Source organism: Peromyscus maniculatus, chromosome 17 (genome assembly GCF_049852395.1).
Source record: "Peromyscus maniculatus bairdii isolate BWxNUB_F1_BW_parent chromosome 17, HU_Pman_BW_mat_3.1, whole genome shotgun sequence".
Lineage (NCBI taxonomy): Eukaryota > Metazoa > Chordata > Mammalia > Rodentia > Cricetidae > Peromyscus > Peromyscus maniculatus.
The window spans coordinates 25,383,834-25,402,602 of NC_134868.1; the positions used below are offsets into that span (position 1 = coordinate 25,383,834).

Below are 18,769 nucleotides of genomic sequence, written 5' to 3' on the forward strand. Positions count from 1 at the left end.
CCCACATCAGGCAGCCCACAAATGCCTACAACTACAGTTATAAGGGACCCGACGCCCTCTTCTGGCCCCTGTGGTCACTTGTACCAATGTATAGCGAGATAATTTGATGGCATTGTGTAAAGATATGTCACTGTGGTTGGTTTAATAAAAAGCTTATGGGGGAGGGGGGGATTCAGCTCAGTGGCAGAGCACTTGCCTAGCAAGCGCAAGGCCCTGGGTCCGGTCCTCAGCTCTGGGGGGCAAAAAAAAAAAAGCTTATTTGCTCAAAGCTAGACAGGATTTTCGGGGCAGAGAGGATGCTGGGAAGAAAGAAGGGCAGAGCTGCAAAGAGATGCCAGGGAGGCAGAGCAAGCAACATGGGCTTTACAAAGTAAAGGTAATGGAGCCATGTCAAAGAACACAGATTAAAAAATATGGGTGGACAGCGGTGGTGCACACCCTTAATCCCAGCACTCGGGAGGCAGACCCAGGCGGATCTCTGTGAGTTCAAGGCCAGCCTGGTCTACAGAGTGAGATCCAGGACAGGCACCAAAACTACAGAGAAACCCTGTCTCGAAAAACCAAAAAGATATAGGTTACTTTGGGTTATAAGACCTCTTTAGAAACAAGCCTAAGCTATCGGCCAGGCTTTCATAACTAATAAGATGTCTCTGTGTCTTGATTTGTATGCTTACTAACAGGACAGAGAAAGACATGTAGTGCAAAAAACTCATGCAGGTACACATACATGCACATAAATAAAAATACATAAATCTTCAAAGGAGATAAAATTATCAAAGAATTAATTAAAACAATATTTAAAAGAGATAGTAACAGGAAGCATTTACAAAAAAAATTACATTTTTTCCCATTCCATTTGTTGATAACTAAAAGGGAAGACTAATTCTTTCAATGATGCCCTCGGCAGGCTCTGACAGGAAGCAGGATGGAATCTGAGGCTGCCTTACCATACGGGTATTTAGTATCCAGCTTATTTTCTGCTGTTCTCCTCCAGGGCAACAGGTCATCACTGCACCCATTTGGCATTCCGTTGTACCCGATCCCAACAATCTTGTTTTCTGTATTCACAATGCAGGCTCCGACCTAGAGAGAAACATTGCCCAAGGGTTTGGTAACTATGAAAAGCTGGTGTGCCACTGGGCAGGTGGGCACAGAAGCATGGGAGAACACCCTATGAAAGGCAGCAGATTACCTCGGCAGTTTTTTGGGGTTGTTTGTTTGTTTGTTTGTTTGTTTGTTTGTTTTTTCAAGACAGGGTTTCTCTGTGTAGCTTTTTGCCTTTCCTGGATCTTGCTTTGTAGCCCAGGCTGACCTAGAACTCACAAAGATCCGCCTAGCTCTGCCTCCTGAGTGCTGGGATTAATGGCGTGTGCCACCAACGCCCGGCACCTCTGGATTTTTTAAGCTGCCAGAAGTCCATTTCCTAACCTGCTCTTTGTGTACATCTCTACAAGTATCTGAACATTCTCCTAAAAAATACCGATTTACCTGGGAACTTGGATCCTTGCTTCTTTGGGCTGATAAGAAAGCCACCGCCATGAAATACTCAGGCCATTCCAGATAGTCATCCCGTTTTTTGCAGGAAATGTCACTCATGTTGGGTCCAGACGTCATATGCCACTAAACACGGAGAAGAACGACCGTCAGTCTGCTTTCTGAGTCGATGCATCCGTCCTAAACGCTAGGTAACTTCAGCTGTACTTATTGAGCAGAAATCATAATGGGGTCCCCCCTAGACTTAAGAACCTCACTTCGGGCTAAAGCGGACATCAGCCTCTTACAGAACTCAGGAAATTGGCCCTCCAAGCCCTGTGTAAGTAGGTAGGTAGATAGATGATAGATAGATGATAGATAGATAGATAGATAGATAGATAAACATTTGAATGAGGCCAGTTTAGAAACCAACCAGGTTATTTTTCCCTTTCCTTTCTCCTTCGTTCCTCCAAATAAATCGATTAATCAACTCTGCAGACTGAATCAAATGGGAGAAAACCAAGAAAATGCTAATACTAAAACCAGGTTCTGTAACATGGGCTTTAGGGCCAGGCCTAGATGGTCTCTACAACGGGGGAGAGTTTGAGAGGGTGAGAGGAGGCAGAGAACTTCAGCTAGGGGAATCCTTTCAAAAATAAACTAGGTCAGGACAGGACCCCACTCACTGAGAAATCTTAAGGTGGGAGTTCACTTCCCCTTCACACTACAGGGCAGTATCTAGCAGTGAACACGTAGGTATCAGAAAGCACAACTAAGAGCCAAGGCCCTTGCAACCCTGCTCAACAGGGAGGCAGGCTGGTGGGAACCGGTTTCCCGCCTGCTTTAAGGTTTGGAGGTGGGGGGATGGGTAGGAAACGAACGGGGACACATTTCTCCACCCCGGGCTGCCCTGGGCTGGCTTCCAAGCTCCCTGGGGGGGCTCTGTACCCACCCACCAGCAGCTTCAGAAAGAGGACACTGAGGCTGGGTTGTCGCCAGTCCAGGGAGACCCTCCTACAGCCCGGGAGAGGATGCACACACGCACACACAACTCCCCGCCAACTCCGCTCGCTCCAGGATCTCAAGTCTCCACCCTCCCCGCCACGTGGGCGCCAGGAGGGACTCGGGGAAGGGGAAACAGCCCGCGAGTGGCCGCCCACGTGCAAGCGGAGCGGAGCGCCGTGCGAGCCGGGGGTCCTCCGGGAGGGGACGCGCCGATCCGCCGCTCCACCCCGGTGCAGACCACGCTCTCACCGACCCGGGCCGCCGCCGCTGTCGCTGCAGCCGCCGCCGCGCTGGAAGTCGGGAGGGAGGCGGGGCCCGCGCGCGGCGGAAGGGGCGGCGGGGACGGGCGCGGCGAGCACCCCGGCTCGGTCGCGAACCCCCGACTGCCGCCGCCGCCGCCGCCGCCGCGGGTCCTTGATGCAGAGTGGGTCTGCAGTCCGCTCGGCACGCGTGGAGTCAGCATCTGACCTCTGACCCGCGGCGGCAGCGGGACCTCGGCGTGGCGGTGACTTTTGCGGTTTGCCCGGGGCTTTTTTTTTTTTTTTTTTTTTTTTTTTTTTTGCACTGGTGGTGCAGGCGGTGGTCTCAGGAAGGGACCGCGCCTGGCCACGCCCACGGGCTTGAGAGCTTGGCCCTTGTAGTTGTTGATGATGGTGAGTGATCTTCGTAGTCCTCTGAATCCATCACCAGCCAACTTAAGCTGTTACTAAAAATACAGAAAGGCGACTTTAAAAAAAAACAAAAACAAAAACAAACAAACAAAAAAAAAAAAAAAAAAAAACAGGCCGGGCAGTGGTGGCGCACGCCTTTAATCCCAGCCCTCGGGAGGCAGAGCCAGGTGGATCTCTGTGAGTTCGAGGCTAGCCTGGGCTACCAAGTGAGTTCCAGGAAAGGCGCAAAGCTACACAGAGAAACCCTATGTAATAATCAGGTCTATGTAATAATCCCTGCAGGCTGTGTCCTAGCCAACGATGGCTTCTCAGCTTCCTACCAGAAGGGTGTAGGGCATGCAGCTGTGCCCCGAGGCCTCATACTTGGAAACTTCATTTGCATTGGCTTTTTCGGTGGACCAGGTTTAGAATTTCTACTCCAGTCCTGGGAAAGACCCTGAAATGCAAGCTAAAGCCTTCTCCGATCAGTCAAGGTGCACACACGCTTGCTTGACAGTCCCCTGGTAAAGTTTGTGGCGGTCCTGTGTCCCAGGGAACTACATCTGATTTCCTTACACGTCGTTTACTGGACTCAGGTGTTAGACTTTCTGGAGGAACTTTTGTTCCAACCCAGAATGACAGAATGTTTGTCCTACCCGCCGGGTTTGCGGCTGCTACCCACACTCCATACCGTCGCTCCATAAATAAAAGCTACTGTAATAATCATGAGTTCTGATCTGCACATCCCCGATCTCAACTGCTAATCCAAACAAAAGCTTGTTAACTGTATTAATTTAGCCTCACAGAGGAAGAATAATGAGAATAAACAGTCGGTTCTACCTAATTTCTCACTAGCGCGAACACATCATTCTTCATCTCTATGGTCCAGCTTGTAGACTCCATAATTAAATTATGTACTGCTCTTGGTGGATACTAGGAAGGGAAAGGGGGAGAATATTTCATTGTTAGCTATAGATTTTTTTTTTTTTTGGCCTTGATAAAACTCGGGCTTGAAAGAGCCACATAGATTAAAGTGATGATTTTTTAATGTCAAGTTAACTTTAGTTGACTATCATGTTGTCACTAAAATTCATTATGTCCCAAGCGAGTGGTTTCTCTTCGCCATCCACTGCTTGGTCTCTGTCACCCTCATCAATAGTCCTTGGGCCTAGTTGGGTTCATTTCTCTTCTTACCAACATCCAACTAATACATCACCAGTTGCTGCTGGTCCTTCAACCACAGCATCATTAAGCTTTCTTCCTTCCTCTGCCGAGTAAAGACTGTCATACATAATTTAGTTACTTCTCATCGTTCTCCATTTTGGTCGGCTCCCACACTCCCCCTCTGCAATAAATTCAGGATCCTGCCTGCTGCAAACAAGTTACCCTCACTGTTCCTACATTCCGCTGAACGCCCTCCTCTCGAAGAGGGCATCATCATTCATAATCCAGGAAGCGCTCCTGATTCATGGTTTCACAACTAGAGGTTTTCAAATTTTCTGCACCAACAGTAAAACCAGACAGCCAAGTGAGAAAAATGCCTGCCTTCCCATGTCTTGCTCATTAACACCTTGTAACTCCAAGCGTGACTGTAAGTGTTAAATCTCTCGCTAATACCTTACATTTTGGCTTATAATTTGTGGCTCTTGCGTCACCTACCACATAGACACGGGGGTCTGCTATATTTTCAGCCATATTGAGATTTCGGCTCCCTAGGCAAGGTGAGGGGATGTCACAAGGGATAAACAGCATCAATATGGTCCCAAGGGCTCTAGTCAGACTTTGGCCCATTCCTCTGCTTATGGAAAGAAACATCAGGTTATCTATGTGTATTACATTACTTAGAATGTGTTTCAGTAGTTCAGGAGTGTGGGGGCCCCAGACTGAAAAGACCAAAGTAAAATTCATCTGAGGCTACCCGGAAAGGAACTTGGATGGCATTCATAGATATTGTCCTACCAAGATACCACCTAATGATTCTCCTACCTCTTTTGTTTGCCAAGAAGGGAAGCTTTTCTTTTCTTTTCTTTCTTTTTTCTTTTTTTTTTTTGTTTTTTGTTTTTTGTTTTTGTTTTTCGAGACAGGGTTTCTCTGTGTAGCTTTGCGCCTTTCCTGGAACTCACTCTGTAGACCAGGCTGGCCTCGAACTCACAGAGATCCGCCTGGCTCTGCCTCCCCAGTGCTGGGATTACAGGTATGCGCCACCACCGCCTGGCGGAAGTTTTTCTTTTTAACCAAAGAAACAGAGGCGGAAGTATGGGAAGTAGTCAATATGCACGTCAAGTTTGTTATGAGGGGGAGAACACAGGGCTTTAGTCGGGCCAGACTTTAATTACTTCATAGTGCCCTAGTGACCTTCGAAACGTACTTACCTGGGCTCCTGCTGAATTAACGGTATGCATTTAATCATTTTGAAGAAATAAATTTTCTACTATATATTTGAGTGCTGCAAGAATTACAATACACAAACCAGTTCTTGTTACTACCCGGGAAATGAAGAATAAGTGAACCTTGCTGCTGCATTTCACATATGAATGTTCTTTCTAAGTAGCCCATTGAAGTCGTCTTCTTTTTACTTGAGTCCGTCAGTCTGTCCATCTATCCACCTTCCTACCTACTTAACCTCTCTCTCCAACCTTCTTTCTCTTTATTTTGAGCAAGGGTCTTGGGTATCCAGGCTGGCCTGTAATTTACTTCATTGCTGAAATGACTTTGGTCTTCCTGACTCTATCTTCCCGGTGCTGGGAGTACAGGTGTGTCATCACATGACCACTCCACCAACTGAACTACATTCCCAGCTCGTTCCCAGCTGTGTTTGTTTTTATAACCCACCAGTTGTGGGTAGAAGTACCAGTGTCACTGTTTTTCAAAGGATTAGTTATTTTATGTTCCCATACACTGCAGTCCAAACTAAAATAGATTATTTAAACCTAAGGGAAGATTGTATTATCTCCTATATGACAAGAAAGTTGATGATGTTGTGGAATATGAGTTTAAGATGTATTACGTTCGTTTATACTGTTTAATGATGCAAAGATGTGTTGCATTCGTTTATATTGCATTTGTTTAACTCTGTGAAGCTGTGATACTTTGCCTGCATAACACACCTGATTGGTCTAATAAAGAGCTGAATGGCCAATAGCTAAGTAAGAGAGAGAAATAGGCCAGGCTGGCATGCAGAGAGAATAAATAGGAGGAGAAATCTAAGGAAGAGTGAGGAATGAGAAAAGGAGGAGAGGAGGATGCCAGGGGCCAGACACACAGGATGCCACACAGCCAGCCATGGAGTAAGAAAAAAAGAAAGATATATGGAATAAAGAAAGGTAAAAAGCCCAAAGGAAAAGCATAAAGAGAAACAGGATAATTTAAGTTAGAAAAGCTGGCTAGAAATAAGCCAAGCTAAGGCCGGACATTTATAAGTAAGAATAAGTTTCCATGTATTTATTTGGGAGCTGGGTGTCAGGCCCCCAAGAGTTAAAAAAAAAAAACCAACTACATGATGATAATATAGAAACTCAGTGTGTAATCTCATAAATACGTGTGTGTGTGTGTGTGTGTGTGTGTTTGTGTATTTCATATGTGTTTTCAAGCATGAGATCTGTTGTATGTATGTGTTCAATGATAGGTATACAAAGTAGTGATGGACATGGCAGAATATGCCTATCAGAAATAAAAATCAGAACTCTTAAATAGACTTTGTTATAAGTTCAGGGTTGCCAATTACCTTTATTATTTCATAACTACAATGGAGGCCATTGGAGAAAATTAACTTGGCATATGTAAAGTGCAGATGCTTTGGTCTCGGTATGTGTATATATTATATATAATATAAAAATACACATCAATATAATATATAAAGTATATATTATACACGATATATTATATAAACATATATATAATAATATTATATGTGGGGTATATACCCCAGTGAGGTCTTTGCGATGAGTTAAGGAAAGATACAATGTGGCAAGAGGCTGCACTAGCCACTAACTTCTAAATAAAATTTAACAGGGGCTTTCATTTACAGCAATTTTTAGGCATTCACCTTGTTCTATTTGTGTATCACTAAATATATTGATCAGTAAATATCGGCTGGCTAAATAAATCAGCAGAAAAGAATTGCTTTAGACCAAGCCATGTGTAGTCTCCAACACATAAAGCAAAACTTTGCAAGCTTTAGTTATTCCCACACTATCTGCCTCCTCCTCTGCGTTTAATAGAGGGGCATTTGGCACACAGAGGGGCATTTGGCACACTGAGGGGCATTTGGCACAGAGGGGCATTTGGCAGGTGAGACTTTGGGGCTGGTGAGTCCAGCAACAAAGGGCAAACAGAATTGTTTTCAAGACAGAAAAACCCAACACTGAGGGTTTGCTCTCAGTCCCAAACAAGCCATTTGTAACCCCCCGAAGTAAAGGCAGCCACGAAAGCTGCCTGCCTCCCTGTATTCTGCCAATCCTCCTGGCGGCTTACTTTTCCTCCACAGACCTGAACTTGCAGCCCCTTTCATACATAACTGGTGGAAGCTGATGGAAATTACATGTCTTATCACTTCTTAAAGGGGGAAAAATCATAAAATGTAAATCTAAAAGAAATGGGCAATTTTCTCGTACCACTTTCTACTCTTGTGTAAGTTACCAAGTGCCAATCATCCCGCTTTTTAAAATTCAGATTTGTCAGGCAGCGTGTAGGCTTTCAGTGTTGTTCGAGAAGAGATAATGCCTCGTGTGGAACCGCCGCTCACGCTGCGTCTGTGGAAGTGCCGCCCCGAAGAGACGTGATCAGATGGCTGGTTTTACAGAAATATTAATGATCTCATTAAACACACCCTCTGCTCTGGGGTCACCATGGATCTCCTGAAAGGTCATCGACAAGGTATGATGGTCCCATACACAGAGTTCTTTATCGACATTATGCTCGCCACTTAGGTTGTGGCGTGTGTTTTAGCTGGAATCACAAGGTGAACACCTAAAAATTATTGTAAATGGAAGCCCCGATAATTTTTTTTTTTTTTTTAGAAGTTAATGGCTAAGTATAACCTATGTGCCTTTTCTTAAGTCACTGGAGACCTCACCGGGTAAATTTCTCAAATAAAAAGGCAGGAGTCAAATCAATCTTTTAGTGTCATACTAAAATGACACTCCCCCCGCATAGAAGTGTATGTTGAGGGGGACATTTGTGATCCTACCCTGACAACAATAGATAACTAATGCCATTGGGAGGAGGAGGGGGTAAAAAGATACAAACAAAATGATAAAGGGAGCTCGTCCTGTGGTTGATCGCATTTCCAGTGAGAAGTGCTAAGCTTTGGCCCAGAAGGGGACAGAGAACAGAGCCCAGGTCCTGTCTGTGGCCACCTCCGCAGTATTTGATAGACAGCTCTAAGATAGTGGAAGGTAAGGAGCGGCCAGCCTCGAAGCTTTGTACAATACCCCGATCCTAGTAATGCCGCCGCCGCCTTCAAGTGAGCCCTGGATTGGAGAGCTGACCATCAGCCCCAGGCAGTGAGCGGTAAGGCACTTGTGGAATCATCCCTAGGAAAAGGAGCGAAATTTAATAGTTTGGTGGTTACAGTAACCACTCTCCTGCCAGAAAAAAATCAATATCTACACAGTGTTAGACTCACACCAAGGACTCCTGGAGCTGAGCCATTTCAGGGAAGAATAAACCCAGATTCATTAGAGGAGAGAGTCAGAATGTGGTAGGAGGTCAAACATAAATACACCCTGGGCTCCATTGTCCAGAAACCCAAGATGAGCTCCTCTCGGACCTGAGCATTTTTTAAAAAGCAGAGAATTTACAGAGCTGGAAGTGACCTTAGCAATCATTGAGTCCGGCCCCTTCTTTTTACAGATGAGGAAATACCAGCCCTGGAAGATTGCCAGCCTTGCTGCAGTCCACACCGCTGATCTGCGAGATTCCTCTCCCATCGCACTCTCACAGACTCTATGAATCAAAATGCACCCCTTCGCTGCTGAGGACGCCCCTGTGGAAGGAACCGCGTGAAGACTTCAAGGCACAGAAGGTCAAATCAGCCTCTGTGCACTCTCTTTGTCTAAGAGAGACCGACGTCATGTGTTTGCAATATTAGTGATTAAGTAGCGACGTTGGGTAACAGTGAAGGAGGTGTCCCCAAGCAGAGCAGGATTACTTGGAGATTTGGGGTGTCTTCTGCATCAAAGGCAAAGCCCCTACTGCACAGGGCTACCCCTACTCCACTCAGTATCGCTTCTTAACATCCTAACCAACTCATAAGCCACCTTCATTGGACCGGAGCGGGTACACATACAATAACCAAGACACGAAGAATAAGAGCAGACATAGAGATCATTCACATTTTAATTGTGATGGCACATGCCTATAATTCGAAGAGGCTGGAGGCTGGAGGATCATGAGTTCAAAGCCACCCTGGGCTAATTAATACCTTTAAATTAAGCCAGCCTAGGTTACATAGAAAGACTCTGTCTCAGAAGAAAAAGGACAAATAAAAATAATTGCAAGATGCTGGGCGGTGGTGGTGGCACACATCTTTAATCCCAGCACTCACTCGGGAGGCAGAGCCAGGTGGATCTCTGTGAGTTCGAGGCCAGCCTGGTGTACAGAGATCCAGGACAGGCACCAGGACTACACAGAGAAACCCTGTCTCAAAAAAAAAAAAAAAAAAAAGACCCAAATAAATAAATAAATAAATAAATAAATGGAAAAAGTTGTCCTACTGAATTCCTGCACGACTCAGGAAAAAGGTTTCCACTGGTAGAGATCTGTATTTGTTTCTGAAACAAGACCCAGACCAAGAGCTGCACGTGCCATTTCTGTATTCTCTAAAGAAAAAACCTCCATAACTGTTCAACACAATTACAGCTCCTAAGAACCGTGGAGATCAGGGCAAGCAAAGACACACACACACACACACACACACACACACACACACACACACACGCACGCACGTGCGCACGCACGCACGTGTGCTGTCTCATTCCAGCCTTGTTGAAACGCCAGAGCTAACATTACCTTTAGATAAATGACTACTATCTTGTCACCCCCACAAAAACCATCCCGTGCGATAAAGAAATCAGAGCATGTGGCAGTCCACCCTCCAGGATTGGAGAAGAAAGTTGGCTGTATTTGCTTAGAGACTGATAGCTGAAAATTAAGCCTGGCTGCTGAAAACCAAGACTCTCTTTACAACAAGAGAATTAACTCTTAACCTTAGCTCTTATTGATGTTTTCATATTCATGGCTCCCGGAGAAACCCAGGGGAGTTTTTCTCGAAAAGTCTTCCTTAACCCCTTATTTGCCACTGCTCACCCATGCTATTCTCGTGTCAAAGCATGAATGATACATGTTGGTAACAGATGAGATAGCAAGTTTACATCTCAGAGTGTGACTTCAGCTTGAAGACATCCATTGTGTTTGTAATAGCTGCCATTCTAGAAGCATCTATGAACCAGGTCCCCATATGGAGGAGAGAATTTCATTTTATAAAATGGTAAGAAATTCTATTAGTGATTTTTTTTGTGGCATATTTTAAGTGGGTTATTATTAGATGGAGCTGACATTTTACATGCAGAAATATTCTCTACTTGAGAGTCAAGTGTCATTCAGAAAAGGGAGAAATTATTTAGGATTTCTTTTAAAAACATCTAAGAACTGCTCCCCGGCCCCCCCCCTCAAAAATCTATCCTTCTAAACGCCTCCATCGGTGGAGGAGTCGTGGCTAGAACTGATGTCTGTGATTTCTCTTTGATGCAAACACTATCGCCAAGATGGAATGACTTTGGGATGTGTCTATAAGCACTGATCAGCAAAGGAGATTCTTCACCGTGTCCACAGCTAGACCCCAGCACCGATGAGCCAAAGCTCAGCTGAAGGTCGGCATTAGTCATTCCCATTGCACCGCACAAAGAACGCCCCCCTCCACCTCCCCCTAACAGAGACTCATCCTCCCGCTGTACGTCTGGATATTACAGCAGTACCCAGGATGCTTGAAGAGTTTTTTCACTACGTTTGCCTTTGCAAGTACATATTTGGCCCAGCAGAAGCTAAACATTTTAAGAGCACAGTAAGAAACAGGCCAGAAAACATCAAAGCGTTATAGCCTTTTGAGAAAGCTTGATGGTCTTGCTGGTACAACTCCCTATGATACGGTTCACTTGCGATAACAATGGAAAGTGTATCAGTGCAAACTGCTGATGAAACCATCAGAAAATGTAGCCAAGGGTCTTTTAAACACATTTAAGAACTGTTCTTTTGAACTGTGCCTCTTAGCCTTGGAAAACCTCTTCGAGATTTTAAACAGGGCTTTGGCTGAACTGCCGAGCGGGAACCTGAAATTATCTTGTGCGCTGGAATCAATATCAAGCGATATTTTCTCTTTGAGAGAAATTCAATCTGACAGAAAAGAATAGGAGCAATAAGGAAACTGGGACCCTGGTGAAAATGCTTGCCTTCCAAAGATGCGGTAAAGCAGTACAAATTAGGTGATGTCACCAGAGGCAGAGAACCATAGTGACAGAATATAATGTATCTGCGCATCAGAATACTTCATTATCACTACCACAGGTCACTAAGCTTCACAAAACGCATCCATCAGCCTTGAAGGCCATTTGCGAGCCACCGCTGGTAGCTAGATGGCGCAGTGCATCGAGGGAATGCTCCCCCCCCCAGCCCCACCCCCACCCCAAGGACAGCAGGGTTCAAACGGAGGCCCGGGCACACGGCCCAGGCTTTGTTAGTCTCAAAGTGCTCTCTAGTGGCCAGATGAACACAGACTGATCGTGGGTACAGGAGTCACTTCAGGAGAGGATTCAGAATGCTGGCTGTCCCGGAGAGACAATTCCCTCTGGCTTTTCATCTCCGGGGGTTTTGTGGATGGTGTTGCCAGCCATCGGTTATTAAACTCAGCGGTTCTGTACTGCATGTCGGGGACGTGCCAAATCAATGGGGAAGGGTGTGGGTTTGAAGGGCTCCCCGAACATGGCCCGGGAGGCTCCTTAGTGCAAGGCGATCCTCGGGAGAACACCAAGTCCCGTTCAGCACTGTCCTCTCTCTGTGCTGTGCTCCAAAACCACTTTAGGAAAAGGGAGGAAGTTTAAGACCAGAAGCACTGTTCCATTCCAGGCAGGGTCCACACCTATTCCTAGTGTTTGGTTGGTCCTCACAAGCACCCTGCTGTAGGAATCACTTCCAGCACCCACCTTAAGGTGACAGTTGACAAACTGCAGGTGGAGGACCAGGGAGGCGTCACAGGAAGAAACAGGTGTAGGGCCACATCAATGCCAGGTGTGTCCCAGCACTACGGGTGTCATGTGAAAGCAGTAAGGTTACAAAAAAAAAAAAAAAGACAGGGGTGTGTCCAGGAGAACTTCTTTATGGATACTGAAATGTGAATTCCATACGATGTTCATATGCCTAAAATATTGTTATTTTGATTTCATTTTAGTCATTGTGTGTGTCTATGTGCCTGTGTGTGTGTGTATGCATGTGTCTGTGCGTGTATGTGTCCATGTCTGTGTGTATATATGTCTCTATGTGTGTGTATGTGTCTGTGTGTATGTATCTGTGTGTATGTCTGTGTGTATGTGTGTCTGTGTGTATGTCTGTGTCTGTGTGTATATGTGTCTATGTGTGTGTATATATGTCTGTGTCTGTGTGTATGTATGTGTGTCTGTGTTTATGTGTGTCTGTGTGGGTATGTGTGTGTCTGTGTGTATGTATGTGTGTCTGTGTTTATGTGTGTCTGTGTGCGTATGTGTCTGTGTGTATGTATGTCTCTGTGTGTATATGTGTCTGTGTCTGTGTGTATATGTGTCTGTGTGTGTATATGTGTGTCTCTGTGTGTATATGTGTGTGTATCTATGTGTATGTCTCTGTGTGTGTGTGTGTGTGTGTGTGTGTGTGTGTGTGTGTGTGTGTGTGTATGAGTCTGCAGAGGGCTGCCCAGGCAAGTGCATGCAGAGGCCATAGCCGGATATAAAATATCTTTCTCTAGTGTGCTCTACCATATTTCTTTGGTGCAGCATCTCTAAGGGAAGGAGAAGCCGAGCATTTGGGGTAGGACGACTGACTGGTCAGTGAGCTCTCGGGATCCACACGTCTCCTCCGGGTGCTGAGGTTGGAGGTACACACAGCCATGCTCAGCTTTTTACATGGTGGATGAGGATTCGAATTCAGGTCCTCAAGTTGGCAGAGCAAGTCCTCTTTCCCACTGAGCTATCTTCCCAGGCCCTCATTTTATTCATTCATTCATTCATTTTGGTTTTTCAAGACAGAGTTTCTCTATGTAGCTCTGGCTGTCCTGGAACTTGCTCTGTAGAGCAGGCTGGCCTCGAACTCAAGAGATCCACCTGCCTCTGCCTCCTGAGTGCAGAGACTAAAGGCGTGCGCCACCACCGCCCAACTGGTCATTTTAAAAGGTTAAAAAAAAACCTATACTGGTCTCAAGACCATGAAATCAGTAATGGGGTACCCCACAGACACAGTGGGCCTTGCTGGCTGTCAGCCATAGTCTGCCCAAGTCCAGTGACAAGCAAATCAAGTCTGAACCCCGCAGCCTGTAAGTGGTGGTCTCATCAACTGCTTTGGCCTGGGTATTTGTCCCCTCCAAAAGGAATATAGGAGTTTAATCCTCAATCAAGGCCTGGTGGCACAGCCCTGTCATCTCAGCTATTGAGGAAGTTGACTCGGGAGGATCTCAAGTTCGAGGACAGCCTGAGCAACGTGGTGAACCCTTGCCTCAGAAGGTGAGGTAAAGAGAGGGCTGGGGGTGGCGTTCAGCAATGGAGCACTGACCTGCCATGCATGAAATCCAGATTCAACCCCCAGCACTAAAAATAAAAGTGAAAAAAGAAGGAAGTTTAACTCTCAAAGTTCTGTCAATAGGCTTGGGGAGGTAATTGAATCTCTGCTAAAGGAGACCATGAGTGTGGGGTATTAGGGACCTTATGAAAGGCAGACGAGTCTCAAGTTTGTCGGCTTCTTCTCTTACCATGAAAGTCCCTGGGCTCCCTTGGGATTCTGTAGAGGACCCACGAACGAGAATGGCCTTACCCCATGCTCCCATCCAATCCTGAACTTCCCAGCTTCCACAATCATGAGCCAAAAGGACTGTGATTTATTACAAATGCCCCAGTCTGACTGTCCGGTAACAGCAGCAGCAGATAGACAGTCCAACCAGTCTGCCTGTGGCCGGTGCTCCCTTAGGTATCACGGGGGCAACAGATCTGCACCCGCCAGCCACACTAATTATGTTTTGTAAACAGAAAAAAAAAACCACCTAATAATATCTATAGTCCTTGGATTACAGGGCAGCTCAGCGGATTGAAAGTGTTTGTCATGCAAGCTTGACAATGTGAGTTGGATTCCTGAGACCCATATAAAGGTGGGAGGAAAGAACTGACTAGATAAAGTTGTCCCCTGACCTCCACACATGCATCCTGGCACATGCATGCCCCACCCCACACATCATACACAGATATATCATATAATAATAATATAGAGAAATAGTACCTATGATATAAACACTTGAGAGGTGGATGAAGGAGGAACAGAGGTTCAAGGTTACATATATATATATATATATATATATATATATATATATATATATATATAGAGAGAGAGAGAGAGAGAGAGAGAGAGAGAGAGAGAGAGAGAGTTTGAGGCTCTCTGGATCACTCTCAAAAAGCCAAAAGAAAAAAGAAGAAAAGAAAGCCAAAAGAGAAGTTCTGTAGGAAAATCCAGTCCACGGCGGGAAGAAAAGAGAAAAGGTGTGGCAAGCTATGTCCAGTGGTCCTAGGAAAAGCACGGTTTAAGACTGCAGTGTTCCTGAAGCAGATGCCATATGGAAAGCTTGATGCCATATGGCGAACATATTAGAAAGTCATGGAATCGGATATAGAAAAACCCTCACAGGTGTCCAGCCAATCACCTTTAGCAGTAGGGAAATCCACGTAGCAGGAGTTAACTTGTCAGAGCCGGACCTCCAAGAAGCCAGGGCTCCTGCTTTCAAAGGTGTCTGCCATTTATTCATTGGCAGTCCAAGCAGCACTTGGAAGCCATAAAACCCAGGTGGGCAGATGAATGTAAATTTTCTGACTTTTCCAGAACATATATGAGCTTCTCCTTAGAGCTCTTAGGCAATCTAGGAAAACAAAAAAGGTGGACATTGCCATTTTGGGTTTTGATTAAGCACTGTCTTCCCCAACTCTTTCTATCCAGGAAGAGAAATGCCAATGTATACACACACACACACACACACACACACACACACACACACACACACACACACACACATTTTCAGAGTGGAAGGCAATGCTATATTCTCTGGGAGAAGGAGGTTGGTCCTCAGAGTACACACACACAGGGGTTCAGGGCCTCTTTGTCTCTCCATTTGGGGACATCAAGACCCACTAAGAAAGAATGGGCCCCTCAAAGACCTGGAATTTCCCTTTCAACCTTCTGGATGTGCCGTTGTCTGGCCCTGCTGGTCAGTGGCTCAGGCCCTCTCAGAACAGCTATAGACAGCAGCGCCCACACTCCACTGCTATAACACACTCAGACACACACACACACACACACACACACACACACACACACACACACACACACACACACACACTGGCTCAAAGGGCAACAGTTTAGGTCCCTTTTCTCATTTCTTGTCCCCAATAGGAAGCAAGCAGCAGCACCCATGCTTATCTGGAAAGAAACACAACAAATTCACAGAACAATTGCTTCCTGCCCCTCCATCTCTGAATCCTGACCCTGACCCTGACCCACAGGAGTGAATGGAAACATGAGAGGGCTGCCCTGTGCACAGTTCTGAGAGAGAACTCAGCCACTGTAGGAAGACAGGAGAGAAGAAGACCAGCTAGCAGACAGGATGTGCTGCTGGTTTGGACCAGGTGGAGAGAGAACAAGAGATGCACAGACTGCCTCCTACTGGCTTAAGCAACAGGTGGAATGGAGACTCGAGAATTTCTCCTCCTTCTTCTGGTTTTGTTTTGGTTGTTGTTTGGTTGGTTTTAAACACAAGAGCTCACTCCGTAGCCTAAGCTGGCTTGACACTCACTACATTGCTTAGGCTATGCTAACACACAGTAATCCTTCTGCCTGAGACTCTCAAGTCTTAGAATTACAGGTGTGAACCACCATGACAGACAATATTCTATCTTATTTTATTTTATTATTTTTTTTTTTGAGACAAGGTCTCACATATTGGTCTCTACCTCACTGTGTAATTGATGACCTTGAACTTCTGATCTTCCTGCCTCTCCTCCCAAGTGTTGGGATTAGAAGTGCAGGCCACCACACATGGTTTATGAGGGTCTAGGGATTCAACTCAGGGCTTCACGAATGCTAGGCAAGTACTCTGCCAACTGAGCTCTAACCCCAGCCCTGCGAGATTCCATTTACTAAGATAGGAAAAAAAATACCTGGTCTGTAGATGAAAGTCTACAGAAAACCCCAACTCTGATTAGGGATGAGACTCTTTCAGATGCCACCAAGACATCTGAGTCTAGACCCCCGAGTCAGCCTTCTCCCCTGTCCACATTTTCCACAGCCATCAACTCATACGTGCTGAAGTAGGAGTGACAGCTGTGGTGGTATTGTGTTCCCTAAAATATTGTGCACGCTAATAAACTTATCTGGGGTCAGAGATAGAACAGCCACAATATTAAACAAAGAGGATAGGCAGTGGTAGCACACGCCTTTAATCCCAGCATTCCAGAGGCAGAAATCCTTGTGTTCAAGGATACAGCCAAGCATGGTGACTCATGCCTTTAATCCCAGAAAGTGAGCCTTTAATCCCAGGGAGTGGTGGTAGAAAGCAGATAGGTATATAAGGCGTGAGGACCAGAAACTAGAAGCTTTTGGCTGGTTAAGCTTTTCAGGCTTTTGAGCAGCACAGTTCAGCTGAGATTCATTCTGGATGAGGACTCAGAGACATCCAGTCTGAGGAAAAACAGTATCAGCTGAGGAACTGGTGAGGTGAGGTAGCTGTGGCTTGTTCTGCTTCTCTAATCTTCCAGTATTCACCTCAATACCTGGCTTCAGGCTTGATTTTATTAATAAGACTCTTTAAGATTTCTGCTACAGACAGCTTTGGGCATTGGACAGAAAGGGAAGGAACTCTTGGAACAGCCCAGTGTGTAAGGGGATGGGTGACTAGGATACTCAAGGAGGAAGAAAGGATGGCAAAAGGTGGTCCCACCAAAGCTTTGCTTGTAGAGTTCCTGCTGGCTTGGGGATTTCATGATTGACATGTGTCAATAGGTTCTGGAGGAATTAATAACTTGTAGGACATATTGCCAAGAGCATTTCTGGAAGAAGGCAGTACAGATTAGACTCAAAGAAGATAATAACCAGGAGGGGAAGAAGAGGTTATATGGTGAGTTGCTATAAAAAGGGCTTCTTCTAATCCTCTCTCTTGGTCCTTTAACTCATAGACACAGTGCTTCAAGAAATTCCATTCCTTTCCCCCACAAAGTCTTACTTTTCTCACCTTTCATAAGAAGGCTTTGCAGAGATTCTTAACTTGGGGTCATAGACCGATCCCTCCAGATGAGACCATGGCTGCAGGGTAAGTTTCAAAAGAACAGGAGTCCTCACCCGGGCAAATCATCTTCAAAAACATTCTATGTATTTATGTGTACCCATGAGTTTTTCAGTAAGCTGAGTCTTTTAATGAACTTCTTCAAGACTATTGATCCAGGGCTGGAGAGATAACTCAGATGTTAAGAGCATGTGCTATTCTTGCAGAAGACCTGGATTCAATTCCCTGCATCTGTATGATAGCTCACAACCAACCATAACTCCAGTCCTAGGGGATCTTATGCCCTCATCTAACTTCCTTGGGCACCATTCACATGCATGGTGTACAGACATACATGCAAGCAAGCAAAACCTCAAACATATAAAATAAAGAAATCTAAAAATAAACATTTAAAAAGACTATTGATCCATAGTTGACTTTGTACTGGGCAGGTTTGTGTGTCAACTTGACACAAGCTATTGAGTCATCAGAGGACAGAGCCTCAGCTGAGGAAAGGCTTCCTTGAGATCCAGCTGTGAGGCATCTTCTCATTTAGCGATCAGTGAAGGAGGGGCCAGCCCATGGTGGGTGGTGCCATCCCTGGGCTGTGGGTCCTGGATTCTATAAGATGGTGGGGCTGACTTGATGCAGGGGGGAGGGGCTAGGCCCGGCCCCAACTTGGTATGCCAGCCTGTGTTGACTACCCAAGGGAGGCCTCACCCTCTATGAGGAGGGGATGGGGATGGGAGTATGAGGAGGGGAAGGGGGAACAGGGGTTAGTAGGTAAAAGGAAAGAAAACGATTTTAAATTTAAAAAATTATATATATATTATTTATATATATAAATATATATCTTTATATTTATATAATATATAAATTATTTATATTTTTATATAAAATATAAATATCTTTATATTTATATATATAAATATAAAGACAATGGGCTGAGCAAGCCATGGGAAGAAAGCCAATAAGCAGCTCCCCTCCATGGCCTCTGCATCAGCTCCTACCTCCAGGATCCTGCCCTGTTTGAGTTCCTGTCTGGACTTCCTTCAGTGATGAACAGCAATGTGGATGTGTAAGCCAAATAAATCCTTTCCTCCCCACC

General features: G+C 45.4%; 1 protein-coding gene across 6 annotated transcripts in view; it reads right to left on the minus strand.

Annotated features, from left to right (window-relative positions):
• The window catches only part of Dctd (dCMP deaminase), a 93,694-nt gene that overhangs the window by 26,077 nt on the left and 48,848 nt on the right, over nt 1–18,769 (minus strand). Inside the window, exons 1-3 of one of the 6 annotated variants that reach the window (XM_042262757.2) lie at nt 2,430–2,744; nt 1,489–1,620; nt 948–1,083 (exon numbers count right to left, since the gene is read on the minus strand). In XM_042262757.2, coding sequence (XP_042118691.1) covers nt 948–1,083; nt 1,489–1,614 — 262 coding nt within the window. In that variant the 5' untranslated portion in view covers nt 1,615–1,620; nt 2,430–2,744. Of the gene's footprint in view, nt 1–947; nt 1,084–1,488; nt 1,621–2,425; nt 2,869–18,769 lie in introns of those variants that run through there. The other 5 variants (XM_042262755.2, XM_042262756.2, XM_042262754.2 and 2 more) reach the window with 5 other exon arrangements.